This window comes from Urocitellus parryii, chromosome 5 (genome assembly GCF_045843805.1).
Source record: "Urocitellus parryii isolate mUroPar1 chromosome 5, mUroPar1.hap1, whole genome shotgun sequence".
In the NCBI taxonomy this organism is placed as follows: Eukaryota; Metazoa; Chordata; class Mammalia; order Rodentia; family Sciuridae; genus Urocitellus; species Urocitellus parryii.
Window position 1 is genome coordinate 70,646,503 of NC_135535.1, and position 23,130 is coordinate 70,669,632.

At 35.6% G+C, this 23,130-nt stretch overlaps 1 protein-coding gene across 2 annotated transcripts in view; it reads left to right on the forward strand.

Moving 5' to 3' along the window:
* Positions 1 to 610: 610 nt before the first annotated feature.
* Positions 611 to 23,130, forward strand: part of Nell2 (neural EGFL like 2) — a 367,974-nt gene continuing 345,454 nt past the window's right edge. The window contains exons 1-3 of one of the 2 annotated variants that reach the window (XM_026401419.2): positions 611 to 639; positions 1,033 to 1,118; positions 1,553 to 1,681. In XM_026401419.2, coding sequence (XP_026257204.1) covers positions 1,064 to 1,118; positions 1,553 to 1,681 — 184 coding nt within the window. In that variant the 5' untranslated portion in view covers positions 611 to 639; positions 1,033 to 1,063. Of the gene's footprint in view, positions 640 to 1,032; positions 1,119 to 1,350; positions 1,403 to 1,552; positions 1,682 to 23,130 lie in introns of those variants that run through there. The other variant, XM_026401420.2, reaches the window with a different exon arrangement.

The window sequence follows — 23,130 nt, forward strand, 5'->3', positions numbered from 1 at the left end:
GCAGCTCCTAAGTTATTTCCGCAGTCTGCAAGCCAGGGAAGCTCTCCAGCGCCCCGCCCTGGGCTGGGAAAATCTCCCACAGGGCTCCCAGGATGTCCCAGGCTCGCCACCCATCTACAGCAATTTCTCTTCTTCCTCCGAGTCCCGTGAGCTTTGGTGGCCTTCTCCTTGCGCCCAGTGCTGCTCCCGAGCCCTGTGCACGAGTGTACTTGGTCTTCACCCCTTTGCCTTAAGAGTGGCGTCTCGTTCTACCTTCCCCTCCAGCAGCTGGGTGGTCTTTTCTGTCTCTCGGTCTGTCTTTGGAGACACGCGCCCGAAACCGAGGGGTAAGAGCAAAGACCACCCATCAACTTAGCACCTTGAATTTAAATCTTTCAATCTGGAAAGGAGATTGGCATTGCCGGTCAGCGAGAGAAGGAGGGAGGAGGGCGGAGGCTGCAGTGGCTCGGGGGCTCGCCAGACCCAGCCAGGAACACGGGAGCCCGTGCGGGAGAGGGACAGTGAGCGCCAGCCTCGCCCTGGCAGCCCCTCCTTCCAATTCCTCTCTCCGCCTCCGGGCCCGCCCCTCCCTCCAGGAGGAGCCGTCTCTCCTCCGCGCGTCTCCCGACGCTCTCTCCATTGTCTCTGCCTTTACAACAGGTTCGGGCAGCGGGGAAGAGGGCGGGTGCGGGGCTGCCCCAGCCCAGGCTTTCTGGGGGCCGCCTTCCTTCCTCAGGGTGTGCGCATCTTGGGCTGCATTTATTCGGCTCGGGAGCTAATTCCCCAGCATAGCAGGTCCCGGGCGAGCCCGACCCCTCCCTCCCAATCTCCTCTCATCCCGCTCCGCCGCCTGGGCTCTCCGTGTGGGAATGATGAGCGCATTGGAGGCTCTAAGTTCTTCACGCGTCTCCGGGGGCCTCCCTTTTCTTTCTTAGGCAACCAAATCGTGTTAATCCTACTAATCAGTAAACCCGAGGCAGCTGGAGGAGAGGCACACGCTATTTTCTCGCTCGATTCCAAGAACCTCTTCGATTTTTATTTTTATTTTTAAAGAGGGAGACGATGGACTGAGCAGATCCACACCATGGAGTCTCGGGTCTTACTGAGAACCTTCTGTTTGATCTTCGGTCTCGGGGCAGGTGAGTGGTCCTAAAGCCAGGGCGGGGGGAAAAGGGATGGCTCCCGCCTGGGGGCTGGCGGGGAACGCCTCGCTTTTCCTGGACCCGAAGTAGGTCTGGAGTAGGGGGCGGGTTTGGATTTAGAATTTTTGTGTGTGTGTGCTTGCCTTGGAGACAGTGAGGCGGGTCACACCGCTGATCAGGTTTGAGGGCTGAGGGGGAACTTCCTACAGAGAGGGGCTTAAAGTAGGTCATGGAAATAGGACTGGGTGCCCCGCTATTTAAAGCTTGGCTGCTGATCTCAGGTAAGGCTCTCCGCGGTGGAGGAGGGAGTCGCCTCTCGTCATCACTTCTCAATACTGTCGCGAAGACGCGGTTCTTTGCTGCCTTGGAGTAAGAGGATTGCGTTTTAATGGAGCTTTTTCTTTCTTTTCTCCTCCTCCCCACTCCACCAGTGTGGGGACTTGGGATAGACCCCTCCCTGCAGATCGACGTCTTAACAGAGTTAGAACTTGGAGAGTCCACTGCCGGAGTGCGCCAGGTCCCGGGGCTGCATAATGGGACGAAAGCCTTTCTCTTTCAAGGTATGATCCAGTGCAGTAAGTCCTCAGTGCGGTTTTAGTTGCCATAGCTTTGGGAAGAGTTGGCCTGGCCTCTCCTCCTAACTTTGCCTTGCTTCATGGATGACAGTATCTGAGCTGAGGGTTGAGTGTAAGACACATTGTCGGATGTCTTTTTAAGTGTCTTGGTTTTTCTCCAGTCCCTCACCTTACTCCTCATTTTGTACTGTTGCCAGTCTAATGAAGAGTCCCTTAATTACCGGAAACCCCGATGGCAGATGGTTGATTTTGTAGTCTGGGGAACAATAAATTGTAACACAAACGCCTCATTTGGGTGAAATTGATTTAGGTAGGAAACAAGATAGCTTAATCTTAGTTAAGACATTGATCTCTGAAAGTTTCAGGTGCAGTGGTGCCTTACTGGGAGACCTTTCTTTGTGGGGGTAGTGTTTCTGGAAAAATGTATACCTCTTAGTATTTTTTAATCTACTGTATATCACAAGTACACTATATGTAAGGCAGAATTCATCACGGAAAGATCATCTTTCTTCCTTCTCCACCAAATGACAAGAGGAATATTTTGAATCTTTGAATATTTTAAGATATTTTGAAAATATTTTAAGTAAAAAATCTTAATGTCTTCTATATCCATTTATTATACGCTTATGGTTTTAAACTTTTTTTTGAGTCAGTGGACAGGGATACGCGCAAATGACTACTTTTCAAATTATATTTAAATGTGTTGTACAGTCACAAGAAATTTCAGTGCAATAAACTTTAATTTTGATTTAGTAAAGCTTTTGAAAATTACTTGGTTTGTGGAAAGATATTGTAATATGAGCTTCTGAAAGGTAGCTAAACACAGAAACACTAGATTTAGATATGGTGAAAGATAGATGAAGGGAAAAAAGAAATGGAGTATGGTTCAACATATCTGATGGAATAAGGCGTCTTTCCCCAAGCCAGCTAGATTTTTCTTTGGCTATTTTGGGGCCATGTCTTCCTAAGAAGTGCAACTCATAATTAATAAAGGGTTGAATGTGCAAAATACATCCACTCCAGCAGATCTGCCACCAAGAAATTGGAATCACATAAACTTGAGTGTTTCTCTAGTGGTGTCATTGCCTGTTATAGCCAGTATGTGTCACCATGGACAGTAACACCAAAGCTCACAGTTGGGAAAGGAGGAAATTGACATGTGTTGCATTTATTTAAAACAAGTTTGCTTTTACCAGAAACTAAAATGAAATTTTCTTTTCTAAAAACTGTCCTTTTAATTTTATTGTTAATTTGGTGTTTTTATTGTGACAGATATTTAAGATAGTATCTTATTTACTTAAAGACCTTGTTTTGGAGGGTGGGGCTTAAATACTATATCTTTTAAAAACAATGTCCCAATCTAATAAAGGAAATAAAGGCTCAGCTGTCAGCAAAATTCAGAGTTTAATAAGCATGTTGTCGGGCTAAGCCTTTGTTTTTTGTTGTGTATTACTTTATCTCTGATTTTCAGTTTCTGTGAAATGGAAAACAAGTTATTTCATCACTGCCAATTCAAGTAACTTGAAAACTTTAAAGAATCTAAAGCTTCTAATAAAAAATGGTATTGAAGTGCTCTTCATATTTCCAAAGATCCTTTAAATTCTATTGGTGTTCTTCCTGGCTTTATATGAAGAATGCCTGAACTGTCACAAATAGGAACCCTCAGGAATGTACATTTTATGTGAGACAATTGGAAAACTAGATATCAGACAGTTTCTTGAAAATAGTCTCAAGGAACCAATATTTTTTTCCTGGTTAATTTTTAAAAAAGAATGTTTAGTATTTATTTTTATTTAATTTCCAGCTTCTTTAAGATAGAGATTATGTTCCAAATACTAAGACACATGAAATATGTTTTCTTTGAATCATCTTCAGTAACTAGATATTAATGTACATTGATGATTTGGTTGTTTTGTTTCATGATTGATACCAAGCCCAATATTGAGACAGAGTAAATGCTTACATACTTTTGAAGATGTGATTTCATTTCCTGCCAAATTATGAACTTTATTTCATGTAGCCAATCATTCAGTAAGTATTTACTGCCTGCTGTGTTCTCAGTAGGCATGTATTACTGATGTATTGATTATGCTCTAGTGATTTCTCTTTTTATAACATTTGGATTCCAAAATTGAAAACAAGTGGACCTTTGACGCTGAGTGGTAGTTCTGCATTACTTTGTAAAGGTATTTTCTCTGCTTTTAGGATATGGAAGGTTTTGTTAAGAAGTCAGTTCTGAGTCTTGCTGCTTCATTGTATCTCATGGGCTTAGAGAAACAAAACCATTGGAACTCTGGAGATTTTATAGACCCATTTATAGTGAATTGAGGGTACTGCAGATATTTTATATGGTGTGTAAAATGTCACAGTAGGAATAGTAACAAATTACGAAAATCTGCGAGATGCTCTCAGATTTTTTATGAACCTATCATATAGGTCTCTTTGTGCTATCAGATGTGTTCTAAATAGATAGAAGAGATTTTGAACTGTCAGATTTCTATTGCAATAACAAAACTCTTTTTTTCTCTCTCTTAGCTTTAAAATAAAGAAATTTCTCTCTCTTTCTCTCTCTCTCTATATATGTATATATATATATATTTTACATATATATATATCTGCCCAGATTTTTACTTATTTAATATTAATTCTTCCTTTTGCCTACTTCATTTTTCTCTTTAGTGATTTTTGAGATGCATTTGAAACTTTTTGAAACTATGAATAATCTTTGTAAATTAGTATGAAATATGAATATATTATTAATACATTATTATATGTTTATAGTCACAACAAATGGAAATATATTTCAAAGTCATTTTTTTTATTGTAATAGCAACCATAGTATCACTAAAATGGTTTCATTGTTGCTAAAATTTATTTTATAGCTGCTTTAGAAATTTAAGTTTTAAGATGTTAAATTAGATCATCACTTAATAAATGTGGCTTTCAATCTGTCCCTATTACATTAGTTTTCCTAAGAAAAAAGTGTCCAGGCAATATATATGGCATTACATTAGGATATTCTAGTGATTTCTAGCTGTATTCTTACTCATAGCTACAAATATACACTTATTATTATTTAAAGAAATGGAGGAGTGAATTTTGACAGTGAGAAAGACCTACAAATAGTAGCAAAGAGTCCTAAAATCTTAAGGACTAGTGCAGTTACTTTGTTTTAAAGTCTAGGAAATGTTTTCCAAGATGACAATCACAATAATGTTCTTTTCTCTGTGTATATAAAAGATCAGGAATGAGAGTGCACAGAAGCAAAGTTTTAGGACTTTCTTACAAAGTAAGCATGAATTTTAGATCTTTGATTTTTTAACAATTCATCTGTCCAGGTTCCCAAAATATATAGTTTCATCTGTTGGCTTAAGAAAATTTCTTCTAAAGTGTTCATATATTTTATAATCTTACTAATCCCCACAGAAGTAGATAAGATAAAAGTGTATTTTTTCCCGAGTTGATAATTTAAAAATAAATTTAGTAATTATTTTTAAAGAACATTAAAATATAAAAAGAACAAATGTTCACAAATCTACTCTCATGCCAGTTTGAAAATGGAATGAAATAAGGACATTGATTTAGTAGGCCAAGGTAACTGAATTAAGTAAAGCAAGGTGTCAATAAGTACTTGTATGATAGTTAATGGGCACATCTAAACTTAGGGGTGATGGTCATTGATGCCCCAGTAGAGTAAAATAACACAGTGATTAAGAGATGTACTTAGAAACCAAAGAAACTAGTTATGTTACTATGGTGAATGCCCTTTATTTCGGTAAGCATCAGTATCCTTGATTATAAAATGAATAATGTTATGAATATTAAGCAAGTTACATTCATTCATCCAAATGAATTATTCCTATGTGTTATTAGGTGTATGATAAAGAAGTAGAACTTACCTTTGTCTTCATAGTGCCTTAAAAACAGCTATTATGTAACTATACAGATAACTTAATCACCATTAAGATAAATTATATGAAAAACTGTGGGTGTAATGGGAACTGTATTCTAGTTTGGGGAATCAAAGGGTCAGGGAAATTGTCTGAGGAAGAGTCATTTATGCTGATAACTGAGGGATACATAAGGGGAGTCTGTAAAGAAAGACTGAGGGAATTCAGGGAGGAAGAATAACACAGGCAAGGGGAATGGTATGAGCAAAGATCCTGAGAATAGAATGAGCATGGTGCATTTGAGAAAATGGAAGAAGTCTAGAGGAATGGAGATACATATGAAATGAAGCTAATGAGTATAGCAGGGACCAGGTTACATGGTAGATCACATTAATAGAGCAGAATTGAAAAGCCATCATTATATAGATGTGTATTGTGGTAGGTAGAATAAGAGTCCCTCGAAGATGTTCTTGTTCTAGTTCTTGGAACCTGAGAATTTTATGTATATTATATGACAAGGTTGATAATTTGCTGATCAGAAGATAAAGAAGCTGCAAGGGACTATCTGCATGGGCCCTCTGTAATCACAAGTCCTTTAAATATGTAAGAGACAGGTGGAAGGGTCTGTATCAGAGTTCTTTGATCAGAGTCAGTATTTGAGTTTTGTGATGTGAAAAAGACTAGACCAGCCGTTGCTGGCTTTCAAGATGGAAGAGGGCCCAGAATCAAGGATTGTTAAGAAGTCTTTAGAAGCTGGAAAAGTCAAGAAAATATTTTTCCTTAGAGTCTTCAGAAAGAACACAGCACTGCTGACACCTAGATTTTTGTCCAGTTAGGCTAATTTTGGATTTCTGACCTCCCGAATTGTGATGTAATAAATTTATGTTGACTGATGTCATTAAGTTTGTTGTGATTGGTTTTAGCAGCGATTGGAAACTAATATGTTTTGGTATATGGAAGTGGGGTACTTCTGTAAGAAATAACTAAAAGTTTGGAAGTGGTTTTGGAGTTGGTCAATAGGCATATAGAATTTTGAGAACATACTAAAAAAGTTCTTGATTTCCCTGAATAGGATTTTAATTGAAATATGGATGTTGGTGACTCTATTAGGGAGGATTCAGAAGAAAGTGAAGAGCATGGTAGAGAATCTAAATCTCCTTGAACATTATCTAAGTCATCATGAACAGACTGTTGATAAAAATACAGATGTTAAAGACACTGTCAGAGAGGACTCAGATGGAAATGAAGAACTTGTTATTATAAACTAGAGGAAAGAATATCCTTGTTTGTGTAGTGGTAGGAAACTTAATTGAATTGTGTCCTTCCATCATGTCGAAAGCAGCACTCAGCACTTTAATTTTTTTTTTTTTTTTTTTTTTAGTTTTAGATGGACACAATATCTTTACTTATTTATTTTTATGTGGTGCTGAGGATAGAATCTAGTGCCTCATGCACGTGAGGCAAATGCTGTACAACTGAGCTATAACGCCAGCCCTAAAGCAACACTTTAAAAAAATTATTTAAAAAGTTTTAAATTTGTTCTAATTAGTTGTACATGACAGTAGAATACATTTTGACATATTGTACACAAATGGAGCACAACTTCTCATTCTTCTGGGTGTACATGGTCCAGAGTCACACTAGTAATATATTCAGGCATGTATTTAGTGAAATAATGGCTGAGTCATTCCATTGTTATTTCAATCCCAACACCCGCTCCCCTCCCCTCTGCACAATCCAAAGTTTCTTCATTCTTCCTTGTACCTTATACCCCCAATTATGCATCAGCATTCACTTATGAGAGAAAACATTTGGCCTTTAGTTTTTTGGGTTTGGCTTATTTTTCTTAGCATGATATTCTTCAGTTCCATCCATTCACCTGCAAATGCCATAATTGCATTTTTCTTTAAGGCTGAATAATATTCCATTGTGTATATGTACCACATTTTCTTTATCCATTCATCTATTGAAGGACATCTAGGTTGGTTCCATAGTTTAGCTATTGTGATTTGAGCTGCTATAAACATTGATGTGACTGTGTAACTGTAGTATGCTGATTTTAACTCCTTTGGGTATAAACCGAGGAGTGGGATATGTGGGTCAATGGTAGTTCCATTCCAGGTTTTCTGAGGAATTTCTATACTGTGAAAAGCAGCACTTTTAAACAATTAACTTGTATAGTAAGCTGAAGTGATTTGTAAGAAAAATGTTGAAGGTATACTTTGCCTTTTCTTGCAGCTTATAGTAAAATATGAGATGAAAGAGAGAATTTGGTGAAGAATTGTTTAGCAAAAAGGATTCAGGACATGATATTTGAGAAATCCTCTGCCCATTTATATTACACACACACACACAAATGTTAAATATGAGATTCACCATCCAGGAATGGCTTTTCTGGAGAGAAAACCAATAATATGTCTGGAAAATATTTTGCTAGTGTCTGAGAAGTACAGAAGGTCAGATTGCAGTTAGGGATCTTTGAAGGACATGTAATTCATGGATCCCCTCAATTATTTCAGCAGAGGTCAGGAATTTTTTTAAAAAACTTCATTTTTATTTTCCCTCTTGTTTTTCAGTACTAGGATTGAACCCAGGAGTGCTCTACCAATGAGCTACATATCAAGTCTTTTTTTATTTTTATTTTTTATTGTTTTTGAGATAAGGTCTTGCTAAATTGCCCAGGTTGATCTCAAACTTGTGATACTCCTCCCTTGACCTCCTGAGTTGCTGGGATCACAGGTGTGAGCAGTGCACCTAGCTAGAGGCCAGGGATAGAGATAGAATTATTCAGGAAATATCTGTGGAGTTATCTTTTATCTGAGGAATATCTGTTTCCCCCAACTATGAGTGAATCTCCATGATATACAAACCTATAAGGTTCTGAAGAATACTATACCAGGAAAAATGCTACTGCTGGGTCTGCCTGAGTCAGAGGATAAAATGGGAGAAGAGGATAAAATCTCAAAATTTCTAAAAGCAAGAAAAAGACTTCTTTGTTGTAAACATGGGTCACCTTTCATAAAAAAAGAAAATTTTTTATTTGTTTTAATTAGTTACACATGACAGTACAATGATCTTGATATATCATACATTTCAGTCAGATGGGATATAATTTCTCAAAAAAAGAAATTTATTTAAAGGGAAGCAATGAGATGCTAGTAGGTGAAGTTAAGAATCATAGAGGATTATTCTCAAAACTTGACAACATGTGGTTTTCCTGTCTGGATTTCAAAATTGCTTATGTATGGTGACCAGCCTTTTTTTACTTCTATTATTGTGTCTAAGAATGAATTATGCCTGGAGCCTCACTTATACCTGATTTATATAAGACTTGAAACTTTTATTATTCTTAATATAGTTTTTAAATGACAAATGTAAGTTGTAACATTTTTCAGGTACAATGTGTTTTTAACTACATACATTATGGAATATCCAAATAAAGCTGATCAGCAGGTTCATTTTAACACATATTTGCAAATTTTTTGATGAGGACACTTAAAATTTAGTGTCCTAGAGGTATTTGAAAGTACAATGCCTTGTTTTTTGTTTTTTAATTTAATTTAATTTTATTTTTTTATTGTTGGTAGTTCAAAAATAAATAGATGTAATGTTTTGAATGCCTTGTTTTTAAAATATTTTTATTGAAGCATTATAATTGTATATAATGGTAATATTTGTTATTATACATACATACATACATACATACAATATAACAATATGATTTGGACAATATTGTTCAGTATTCTCTCTTTCCCTCCCCTTCTTCTTCTTCCTGGTCTCTTTCCTCTACTGATATCCTTTTGATTTTCATGAGCTCTACCCCTACCTTTCCTTTCCTTTTTTCCTCTCTAGAATCACAGTTACCCTATGGGCTGGGATTGTGGCTCAGCAGTAGAGCGTTTGCCTAGCACGGATCAGACCTGGGTTTGATCCTCAGCACATAAAAATAAAAATAAAATAAAAAATAAAATATATAAATAAATAATAAAAAATAAAAATAAAAAATAAATAATAAAATAAAAAATAAAAATAATAAAAAATAAAAAATAAAAAAGCATAAAAATAAAGACATTGTGTTGTGTCTATCTACACCTAAAAATAAATATTAAAAAAGAGTTTTTTAAAAAAAGAATTACAGTTACCATATAATACAGCAGAACTTCTGAACTTATTTCTCCATTTAACTGAAAGTTTTTATCCTTTTATCAACATCTCCCTGATGATTTTTCTCCTACATTCAGCTCCTGGTAACTACTGTTCTACTCTCTACTTGTAGGAGTTATTTTTCAGATTCCACATATGGGTGAGATCATGTGGTATTTGTCTTTCTGTGCCTGGATTATTTAACTTACTTTACTGGCTTCCAGGTCCATCTATGTCATCAACAGTGACAGAATTTTCTTATTTAATGTGGAACAATATTCAATTGTGTATATATACACCACATTTTCTTTATTTATTCATCTGAGGATGGGCACTTGGGTTGATTCTCTATTTTGGCCATTGGACATAATTCTGCAATGAAAGTAGGAGTCCATTTATCTCTTTGACATAATAATTTAATTTCCTTTGAATTTACACCCAGAAGTGAGAATGCTGGATCATATGGTAGTTCTGTTTTAAACTTTTTGGTGGTACTTCCCACACTGATTTCCATAATTTAAAGGATGTGCCAATTTATATTCTCATCAGTGAGAATATAATATGCACAGGTTCCCTTTTCCGTACATCCATGGCAATGTTTGTTATTTTTACTTCTTTTTGATAAAAATTATTCTATTCTAACAGAATTCTAACAGGTTTAGGTGCTATCTCATTGTGGTTTTATTAATTAGTGATGGTAAACATTTTTTCATACTTCTGCTAGCCCTTTGTGAATATTCTTTTGAGAAATGTGTATTCAGCTCTGTGTCTTAAAAATTGTTTTACTTGTTTAATTGCTATTAAGTTGTTTAGTTTCTTACATATTTTGGATATTAACCCATTGTCAGGTTTATGGTTTGCAAATATTTTCTTTCAGTCTGTAGGTTAGTTTTTCACTTGTTGCTTCCTTTACCATGCAGAAGCATTTTAGTTTAAGGTAATCCTTATCTATTTTTACTTTTGTTGAATTTGGTATGATATTCAAACTATTATTGTCTAGACCAATGCCCTTGAGGTTTTCTCACTTTTTCTTTTAGTAGTTCTATGGTTTGGGGTCTTACATTGAAGTCTATAATCCATTTTGAGATTTTTTTTTGTATGTGGTTTGAGGTAAGGGTCTAACCACTGTGACTTGAACTTACAATTCTATTTCAATTAAGATTTAAACTGTAGCAATACCATGGTTGTTGGAAAACATATTTGATTTTAGTCTTTTAAAATCTGTTGACTCATTTTTTTGGCCTAACAAATGATCTATTCTGGAGAGTGTTCCATGAGTGCTTGAGAATTTGTATTTTTCTGTTATTGGATAGAATGTTCTATACATATCTATTAGGTCCATTTAATTTTAAGTATAGTTTAAGTCTAATGTTTCCTTATTGATTTTCTGTCTGGATGATATGTGCATTGCTGAAAGTGGGTTATTGAAGTCCCATATCATTATTGGTTTAATATATTTCTCCTTTCACATCTATTAATATTTGCTTTATGTATTTAGTTATTCTGGTTTGGGTCCATTTTTCTGTATAGTTAATTATTAGATACCCTTGATGAATTGACCCCAGAGCTTATATGACTTATGAACTTTTTTTTTATTTACAATTTTTGTATTGAAGTCTATTATTTTGTCTTGAGTTAAGTATAGCTACCCCTACCTTTTTTGTTTTGTTTTGTTTTTCATTTGCATAGAAATCTTTTCCCATCCCTTCACTTTCATCCTCCAAGTATCTAAAGGTGAAGTGACTCTCTTTTAGGCATCATTATAGTTGATTCTTTTTTCTTTTCAGGAACCCCATTTAGGAACACTTGTCTTCTGATTGGAAAATTTAATATATTCAGAGTTAAAGTAATTATTGCTAAGTAAGGACTTACTGCTGTTATTTTGTTAGTTGCTGTTTGGTTGTCTTGTAGACTATTTAGTTCCTTTTTCTTTTGAAGTTTTCCTTTGTTATTAGGTGATTTTGTCTGGTGATGATTTGCTTACTTTTTATCCTTTCTGTATCTGTTAAAGATTTTTCCTTTGTGGTTACAATGAGACTTACACAAAACATCTTGTGTAATAATGTGCAGTTTTAAACTGCCAACAAGTTAAATTTGATCATTCAAAAAATAAAATCCTTGCACTTTACCTTCCCCACAGACATTTTATATTAACAGTGTCAATGTTTATGTATTTTATATGTGTATTGTTAACAAATAATTGTAACTTTTATCATTTAATATTTTGGTCTTTTATCTTTCACACTTAAGTTATGAATGATTTATACAACACTGTTACAGTCTGAATATTCCAAATTTGATTTTGTACTTACTTTTACCAGTGAGTTTTATACTTCTACATTTTCATGTTACTCCTCATTATCCTTGTCATTTAGCTTGACAAAGTCCTTTTACCCTTTCTTATAAGACATGTCTAGAGTTGATTAACTTTCTCTGCTTTCATTTGCCTAGAAAGGGCTTTCTTCTACTTCATTTTTGTAGGACATCTTTGCCAATTACAGTATTCTTGATTGGTAGGGTTTTTGCTCTAGCACTTTGAACATGTTACTCCACTTTCTGCTGACCTTTAAGTTTCTTCTGAGAAATTTTTTTGTTAGCCTTTTTGGAAATTCTTTACATGTGATTTGGTTCTTTTTTTTCCTGCTTTTAGGATTCTCCTTTGTCTTTGAATTTTGATAGCTTGATGATATGTGTTATGCCAGTATTGTTAGCATTGAATATGTTTGGAGAACTTTGACCTTTCTGTACCTGTATATTTATATATTTTTCTACATTTGTAAAGTTTTCTGCTATTATTTCATCAAGATTTCAACCCTCTTTTCTTTTTTCCTTAAACTGGCATAACTCTATAATAAAGTTTTCTGTTTTGAAGTTGTTCTATAAATCCCACAAAGTTTCATTATTCCTTTTCATTCATTTTTCCTTTTTCCCCTCTGCTTGTATATTGTCACATAACTTATCTTCAAGTTCACCTAGTCTTTCTCCGCTTGATCAGTTCTACTGATGTTGCTCTTTATCATATTTTTCATATCTTTCACTGTATTTTTCAGCTCTCTAATTTCTATTTGATTTTAAAGAATAATTTCAATTACCCTATTAAATTTATCATATTGGTTTAGTTTTCCCCTGATTTTGTTGAATTATTTCCCAGTATCTTCTTAAAGTTTGCTGACTTCTTCATAACATTATTTTTTAATTATTTGACACTCAATTCATTTATTTTCATTTCTTTGGGTCCAACTACTGGAAGATTATTGTGTTCTTTTGATAGTGTTATGACTCTGTTTTTTCATGTTTCCTGTTGCCTTATACTAATGACTTTGCATTTGAAAAAGTAGGAACTTTTCCTAGTCCTTGTAGGCTGGCTTTGATTGGGAAAGCCCTTCATTGGTCAGTGTGTCCAGAGATTCTCGGCAGGGCTATATGTTGTGTTCTGTCAGTGGGCTTGTTGCTGAAGTTCTTGGGCAGGCTGTGTTGGTGCTTTCTTAGCAGGTGATTAGGACTATTGCCTGGATGCAGTGGTGTGGACCTATTGATTGAATCTGTGCAGCAGTTCTGGAGCCTATATTCACGGGGGACTGATCTGCACCCTGAGTCCACAGGGACTGTCCTGGTGCTGGTGGAGATCCGTAGCCTCTATTTGCTGGGGTGAGCCTAATGAGTAAGATTGTGTGGGACAGCTTGGTGTTGAAGCCTGGAACTGCAGGGTTCAGCCTGGTACTGGGAATGGCCTAGAGCTTGGCTTGTCTGAGGGGTGGCCTGCAGCCTGAGTCAGTTAGAGTCAGCTTCATGTACAGACTACTCCGGTACTTAGGGTATCTGGGGTTTTCCTGGAAGTGGGTGGTTTTAAAGACAGAGTCTTCCCAATAGGCCCAAGCTGCAGTCTGCATGATCTTATCTGGCACTACAGTGGTCTTTAAGGCTCTGTCTGTGGGTATTGCTTTGGAACCTTGGGCTATGGCTGCCTGTCTAGTGCTGTATTTCACTGCAGAAAGTCTGATACAAAGAGGTCTGATACAAAGCCTGGTGTTTACTTCCCTTTACTTCTCCATAAGCTTTGCTCCCTGAGGTTTGGGAGGGATGACATGGATAATATAAAACTGTCTTTTTTCCCCCCTATTCAGTCTGTCTTTTCTTACTTCTGTACTATATCCAGGTTCTGTAGTCTCACATCTGGTTTCCTTAACTCTTGTGATGATATTTTTATGTGTGGATAGTTGTTCAAATTGGTGTATTTTCACAGAGGATGATCCCCTAAAAGTCCTCCTCTGCCAAGATATTGCTGATGTCTTGTTTCTAAGGCTTTTGATTTCGTTAAGATTTAGATGAGATTTTGTGGGTATTTTGGGTTGGCATGAATGTTTTTGTATGTCAGATAGATATGAAACTTTGGTGGTCACAGAACAGACTGTGGTAGGCTGAATAATAATCTTCCAAATGTCTATATATGAATCCCCAGAACCTATGAATGTGTTATGTTACATGGCAAGGGGGAATTCATTAGAGATGTAATTAAGATTATTCAACTAATCAGCTATCTTTACAATAAGGAAATTACCTTCAATTATCTGTTGGGCCCCATGTAATCATAGGGTTTTTAAAATTTGGTACAGAAAGATAGTTGAGTCAGTGTCAGATTGATGCAGTGTGAGATTCAATTGGCCATTGCTGGCTTTCAGGCTAGAAGACAGACATGAGCCAAGGAATGTGGGAAATCTTTAGAAGCTATAAAAAGGAAAAAAAAGTAAGTATCCCTTTAGAGACTGAAAAAGGAACACAGCCCTGCTACACCTTGATTTTACTTTAGTGCAAACCATTTTGAACTTCCATCCTCTAAATCTGTTAGATAACATGTGTTGATGTAGCAGTTAAGTATGTGATGATTTGTTGTAACAGCAAGAGGAAACTAAAATATCTCTTGAGCATTATTAGCATTCGTAACTGAATTAACTTTCTTTTAAGCCCTCACCCAACTCTCAACTATGCTTAAAAGTGTGTTGTGTTTATGAGGTGATTGGAAACTTGATCTTGACAGTTAAAAATATCTTAGTCATTTGGTGTTTAACCTAGTATTTTATAGTAAATGCTGTCTTGAAGAGATTCTCCCCATTATTTATGAGCTAATTCTCAGAACAAATAGAGTAAAATCTGGTGTCAGGTTTTCAGTTATATTCAATTTTTAAAATATTTGTTTTTTCAGTTATAAGTGGACACAATACCTTTATTTTATTTTTATGTGGTGCTGAGGATCAAACCCAGTCCCTCACACATGCTAGACAAGTGCTCTACCTCTGAGCCACAACCCCAGCCCTTCAGTTATATTCTTTAAAAAAAAAAAAACAAACCATCCAGAGGTAGAGAGGGTAAAATTATAAAGCATGAATCTTTTGGCAATAGAATGGACTGAATGTAGCATGTTTTTTGACACTCACTGAGTATGGTAGCTACAATTATTGACAAGAGTAAGCATAACCAGTCTCCTGTGAAAAAGTGCCAGGGATATCTGAGGGTTTTGAAGTTAAGTTTGATTTGGGAAGTACATTCATCTTGAAAGACTCTGGCTAGTAGATGACTTTGAATATCATGGTTGAATGATACCACAAGAAACCAGAAGTAAGGACTGTTTTTCTTTGGCTTTTTCTGAATATTCTTTTCATGCTGGTTTCAGGACCCATTTTTTTTCAGGCACCAAGTCATTCTCCCATTTAAGTAAAAAAGGATTAGAGATGGTGCTGTTGGGAAAGAAATGAGTGGAACACAGCTCCCATCTCTTTCATTTGGCCTTATGCCAGGAACTGAGCACTGGAACATGTATTTTCTGAGCTGTTCTTGATGGCACCTCCACTGACCACCTTCATTCAGGGGGAGGAATGAGGAACCAATTACAGGTATCTGTTCCTACAAAGGAAAGATGCAGATTGACAACAAATTGCTACTTCAGAAGGTCACATTCAACTGGTTTAGACAAAGGAAAGAAATGATTGAGGTAATTATGTGTTCATACTGATGTGTATTAGTATTTGGGAGCATGGTCTCGTGAGGTAGCTAGTTTGTGCTCTAGTCTTGGCTCCTTCATTAACTACATATGTGGACTTAATCATGGTACTTATCTCTGCTTCTTAGGGTTGAGATGTAAGTTATAGGAATACAACTGTGTGTGACATTAAGCATTCAATAAATGTTAACTGTTATTTTTATTTTTGAATTTGACTCAGCAGCCAGTCTTACTTTGGTAGATTTTGCTGGGGGGCTCATAGGTGTAAGTGCTAGGTTTTGTGGAGGACTAAGGAAAGAAGACTTTTCATATGATAAAGGAGAGAGCAGATGAAGGTAATCTGGGATGGGGTAAAACTGGCCCTAAAGTTTTTTCTGTGTTCTTTTTGCTGGTTTTGGCCTTATTGGAGAAAAGAAAATATGTGGGTTTGGGTAGAGGGGGATGAGGTGAGTGTATTCTGCTGTTGAATCACTGGGAAAACAGAGATAACCAACAGAAGAAGGTTCAGGGTGTAGCTCCTTTCTATAGTTACCCAACATACAATACTTTTCAAGCATAATCCAAGTTTAGCTTAGGTTTTCTTTTATTTCCCTATTGAAAACATAAGTTCCATTGAGAAAGAATTATTCCCTGTATTTCAATTTGCCATTAACAACTCTGTGCCAATTTTCATCTTTGGATTGTTCTTCCTAGTTTTGATTCCTGTTGAACTTTTAGGACTCAGGTAAGTTGTCACTTTGGCTACAAATCATTTTTTTTTGTTGTTTTTTAATTCCTTTTTCTGTTCTCTTTTAACATCCTTTGTTAAAATAAGCACCACATTGTATCATAGCTAGTTTTTTTAAATGTAAAAAATATAACTACTTCCCTTTTACTTTCTTACATTCCTGTTCCAAGCTGCCCCCCTTTCTCACCTAGATTACTATGATAACTACATAGGTGGTCTCCCTGCTTACATTTTTAGTCCCCTGCAGTCTATTCTCAACATAGTTGGTAGAGTGATACTTTTAAAACATTAGAAATTTTCTGCCCTTATGGAGCTTACTTTCTAAACCAGAAAGACAGAAAGTACATATACATAGTACCTATCTTTTCACTGCTTTGCCCCATACCCTTAATGCTTTCCCTTTTCATTCAGAATAAAAGACAGTTTTTAGACTTACAGAGTTCTAAATGAACACTCTCAACTCCGTCTCATTGCTTTTCTGATTGGTTGCTTGTCTCTTCACTTGTTGCTTTGCTTCAGCTCCACAGGTCTGGTAATCTTCTGCCTTAGGACCTTTTCACTGGCTGTTCACTCTGCCTGGAATGTTCTTCCTCCAGATATCTGTATGATTTCCCCTGGCCTCCTTTAAATGTTTTTTTAACTATCAATTTTGCAGTGAGGATTTTTCTGATTACTATTATGGTTTGGATTTTAGATATCCCTCTGTTATAGTTTGGATATGAAGTACTCTCAGAAGATCATGTATTAAAGCAGGAATGTTCAGAGGAAAGATTGAGTTGTGAAAGCTATAACCTAATCAGTCCATGCTAGATTGAATGGATTGACTGATAACTGAAGGCAGGTGGAGCATAGATAGAGAAATTGGGGTACTGTAAGGGTAGTCCCTGGAAAGATGCATCTTCCCTGCAGTCCCTTCTCCCCCTTCCGCCCACTTTCTGACCCCACCATGAGCTGTGCAGTTTTTCCTGTGCTGAGCCCTTCCCCCATGTTGTGCTGCCTCATCTTGGTTCCAGAGCAATGAAGTTCACTCTGTATGGACTGAGACTTCTGAAACTACAAGTCTCAAATATACTTTCTTTTCTCTAAGTGTTCTCGTCAGGTGTTTTATTCACAGTGATAGAAAAGCTAACTAAAACAGAAATTGGTTCTAGGGCTGGGAGCATTGCTGTGACTAACCTGAGAATGTGGTTCAGAAGCTTTCGGAGCTGGTTTGCAGGAGGAATTTTGAAAAGTTTAGAGATACAAGCTGGAAAAGCTTTAGAATGTTGGAAGGGGAACTTAATGGGCTATTCTGGTGGGAGCTCAGAAGACCATAAAGGCAATAGAAATGTGGACTGTGCTCATGAGGTTTCAGAGAGAAATGAGGACTCTACTGGGAACTGGACTAGATGATTTCACTCATGTTCTATTCTGGCAAAGAACTTAGCAACGTTTTGCCCATGGCCTGAGATTTTGTATGAGGCTGAATTTAAAAGTGATGGACTAATTAATCTGTTGGAGGAAATGTCCAGGCATTACAGCATTCAGTCAGTGGCATGGATATTGCTGGAAGCTTTTAGCCAAGTTTACTGTAAGGAATGGGAGCAGAAAGTAAAAGCTTAAATGTTAGTTAATGCAGGAATGTTCTGAGGTGAAATGCTTAGATTCTGAGACTTGTAACCTAATCAATGGATTAATCCATGTGATGAATTAGTAATTTAATTTGAATGGATTACTGCTGGTAAACTATAGGCAGATGGAGCATGCTTGGAGAAATTAGTTACTGGGTGTCCCCTTGGTGGGTTATATTTGGCCCCTGTCTCCTGGCTGTTTTTCCTGCACTTCCTGAATGCCATGAGCAGACAGCTTCCCTTCACCTTGCCTTTCTTCCATGATGTTCTGCTTCACCTCAGGCCTGGAGCAATGGAATCAGTCAATCATGGACAGAACCTTTAAAACCCTGAGCCCAAAATAAATTTTTCTTCCTCTATGTTGGTCATGTCAGTCACTTTGGTCCTAGTGAAGAAAAGCTAACTAACATAATCACCAATTGAAATTACAACTTGTTGTCTTCTCTACAAATATTCTTGATACCGTTTACTCTGATCTCTTTAGTTTTTCTAACATTTATCATCTAACATACTGTATAATCCCCTTATTTATCATTGGAATTGTTTATTGCTCTCTCTCCTTCTAGAAAGCAAGGTCCAAAAGGGCACCGTGGTTTTTAAGTATTTTATTCAATGATATGTATCCCAAGTATCTTGTATTTACTATAAATTCCATACATATTTGTTAGATGAATATTCTGACTAAATTGTAATCTTCTTGTTCTTTGTTGTGGTGTCCTGCCCTACCATGTGGCACTCTTGATGTTATCAATAAGCTTCCAGTGAATAAATACTGGAGGCATCAACTTTACTCATGGGAAATCTTGTATCTTTCTTCTGGCAACATTATGTTTTATATATATATGTAACTAAAGAAAAGGTTGATGAGACCTTCTTTTAAGTCAAAATACTATCTTTTCTAGTCATAGAAAAGGTAAGAGGGTTGAGAAACATGTAAAAAGCTAGTTTTGCTTTTTATTACTGAATTACTGTAAGAATTACTCTTTTCTAGCCCATAATGATCTATACAGCATGTTGAAAAACCTAGATATACTGAATGCTTCTTAATAATGACAGTTTAAAACTTTAGTTTGAAAAAATTATTAATTCAAAGTTTAGACACTCATTCATATGAAAGGACTGAGAAACATTTCAAAGGCAGATAAGGATTAATTTGTATTATTTATGCTGTGGTACTTCTCCATTATTGCAAATAAGCCAAACATATTGGAGTACATCCAGAGAACAGCAACTGGGGAGCTGAAAGGTTTGGAAACCATGCCAAATGAGGAATGGCTAAAAGAGCTTGGAATTTTAGCCTGGAGAATAAAAGACAGTGATGTGGCATTTTTTATTTTTTATTTTTTGGAAGGACAGTCATATATAAGAGGACTGAGATTGATTTTGTGTTGTTTTAAGAATAGTGATTCCCAAATGTCAGTTTGATGTGGTTTATTGACTGCCATATTAAAAAGACTCCCTTGCCTTCCTAAACTTACTGAATCTGAACTTTGGATGAATCCCAAGAATCTGTATTTTGAAAATGTTTCCTGTGATTCTGTTTGGCCACATTGTGAACTACTATCACAAACTGAGCTGGTCCTATGGTGGCCACTAACCATAGGATGTGACTATTGAGTAGTTGAGACATGCCTAGAACAAATTGAGTTGTAATGTAAGTGTAAAAGTACATAGTAGATTCTGAAGACTTTAGTATAAAAATGTAAAATTTCATTAATATTTGTATGTTGATTATATGTTGAAATACTCTTTTTGATATGAGTCAAATAAACATGTTATTAAAATATAAATGTTTCTTTTTACTTTTTAGTGTAGCTTCTAGAAATTTAAAATAAGTATTTTAAATTACATGACTTACTTATATGACTCACTTTTATGGTTCTCACTTTTACCAACACTGGTTTAAAGGGCAAAACTAGGATTTATAAAGTCAGGAAGAGTCAGATTTTGAATCAGTTCCAGAAAAATGCTTCTCACAATGTCCCCTGAAATCAGATGTCTTGTCTTAAGGAATACCTATTCATCCATCCATCCATCCATCCAATGTATTTCCAATATACTCAAGAAGAGGTTAAGTGAACAGGGGGAAATATTTCAATGTATAAATATGGATAGGAGTTAGAATAAGTGATTTCTATGGTCACTTGACTTTCAAACAAAAGACTATTTTCTCTTCTTTTTTAATTAACTGTTCTTTTTATTGTCTTCTCTGATGCCCAGAACATCCTGTTTTTTCCATCTATCTTACAGTCCTTAACATTGTCAAAGCATTACTTTCTAAAAAGCATCTTGGATTGTTTTAGCACTCTCAAGTTTGCTATTTAGAGTTATCCTGTCCTTTACAAGTGGGCTATGTATTGCATATCTGTTTTGTAAATATTCATTTGTAATGGTAGTGATCTACTTTATTTCTTCCATGCACTGATGTTTTAGTGTCTGATCTATTTTACTTATCTATTTAAATTGAGAATCCCCTAGGCAAGCACTATGTCTAATTCTGTGTTCATACAGTCTAACACATTGTACTGATGGACCATTAAATGTTCCAGAAAAAGTGCCAAATAGATTAAGTATTTCAGAATGGAACATAACCTGTATTTTTAGAACTTATTTAAATTTCCAGCAGTAATTGGTAGCTGAATATCCTCACTATGAATTGTGTTTGTTGACATATACTTATAACTGAGCAGAGTTCTTTCTGGAGAGTGACAGATTGTTAAAAAGAAAACTAAAAAGGCATATAAAAATATTTGCTCTAGGCTACCAAGGAGATGTAGCACTCATAGTAACTAAATGCTGAACCTGGATGTTTCCTGAGATCCTGTTGATTTTGTTTGAAGGAGGCCATTTGCTGATGTATTCTTCCTACATTTCATCAAATTGTTAATTGTATTATAAATATATATTTATTTAAAGTATATGAGTACTTCAGAGAGGCGACTTATTTTATGATACTATCATTCATATGTTCGTTCCTCCTTCTGAGACTGTTTTCAAGGTGTTCCGGTGTACTGTATTAGCAATATTGCTGTTGTAAATACTTTCTATTCCCTAATGATCAGAGTGAAATTATGTAGATTACTTAATAGGTAATTTAATTTAGGCAACTTAGAAAAGCATTGTGACTCTAGTTTTTATGTTTTTGCCTTTCAAATTAAAACAGGGATTTCTTACTCTGGGAAAAGAAACATTATCCAAATAAAGGGGAGAAATGTTTTAAAATGTTTCAAAGGGGGAGGATGACTGAGTCCAAATTTGAATCCAAAACTTTGGACTTCGGTTTGTTGGGAGTTTAATACACTTAATGTCTGACTATAATTTTGAAGAAATACATAGAAATGACTTTACTAAATTCCTTGAATTTAAAATTAAAGGATTAAAAATTAGAACTAATTTTACCTGTACTTTTAAAATTCCTAAATCAAATTTGAGTTGTCCTCAAACAGTTCTTCCAAAAGTTCATTAGTTTTATGATAAATTTTAACCCTGAAGATGTAGTACACTATTTTAGCACATATTTTATAAAAACTATTAATGTTATGGGTTAAAATTAAGAGTGATTTGAAGTTGAAATGAAGTGGATATAAGAATTTGATTTGGGATATGAAGTTGGAGCATGGAAATTCACAAGAAATGAGGACTTTAAAGGGAAAAAAAGAGAATAGAAAAGATATGTTTTTATTACCACTCACCTTGAAGACACTAAGACTCTGACATGGATGTCAATTTTTGAAGAGTTGCTACAAAAATTTTATTATCCTCATCATAAATGTCTCTCAAAGCATCTCACAGAGCCTTTTCATCCCGTTTCTGCCATGGTTTCAATTTTTAATAATTAGGTTGCATTTCCAATGACAATAGTATAATTTAAATTATTCTTTGATACCGTACTTTCAAATTACAACATGTTTCAAAGACTAATGGGAAAAAAATGAGTGTTCACTCTGTGAATCATTGACCAGGCAGAAAACTGTTGAATGGGGAAAACTCACCTATTTAATGGATGATTACTTTTTTGTTATTTTGGTCAGTAAATTAGTAAAGTCCGAGGGTGATATTGGACAAGGCCAGTTAGGCTGTAGAAATTTGCAAGGCTTACTCTTATTTCTGAAATGTTCTGGGGCTGATGTTAACTACACAGATGTTAGATAAGCAAAACAAGGGTTTTAAAAAATACTTAGTTGCCTTAAGAAGAAACTAGAAGGAATATTTAAACTATACCCATCTGCATGAAATGAAACTTTTCTCACATAGGAAAACCATGAATAGAGGTACAAATGCATGCCACTTCATTTTAGGTTCTCTGGAAATTATAGCTGCACACCAAATCATGTTACTGGAAAATACTTGAGGAAAGTGTTCGTTTTTTTTCTTACACTATCTTAATAGAAGAAGTAGGTAAGGAAAATATAATTTAAAGTTTTCTTTTTTTAAAAAACAGTATATGCTCAAATATGCATCAATAGAAAGAAATCTTCTAATTATTAAGTTGAGATATAGAATTCTGGCAAAAGACTCTTTGTTCTTAAAAAAAGAATAAATAAAATGTTCCATTGATATTGACAATGAGTACATTTATATATTATTGGGTTAAATGACAGGATTCATTTAAAATAGATTTTGGAAATTATGACCAAGGGCCATGGGAAGTGTGAAGTAGTTTTTAAGTTCTTTCTATGGGCACACTTGTTTGTAACTAGAGAAGATAAAATGAAATGTGCTTATAAACAAAAGATCCAATGTTTTTGAATGATAAAAATCTGTTCTTGTGGCATTTTAGGTATTGAGGGAAGGACAAGTTATGGCGTAAGATTTCATATAACAGATTCAGTTGTCAGTATGTGATGCATGAATAGAGTTGCACACTGCTGGCTCTGTAACCAAGTCTCTGTATTACAGATTGCTGCCAACCTTGGAAACCGAGATAGGCCATTTTGTGCATGGTGCATCATCCCTCTATAGGAGGAATGGGGTTAATAAATGTTAGTCAGCCACTTTTCCTTTTTCAGATAGACCTGGTAAGCATTTTTTTTTTTTTGCAGTTTGATTTGAAGCACTTTTATTGGGAG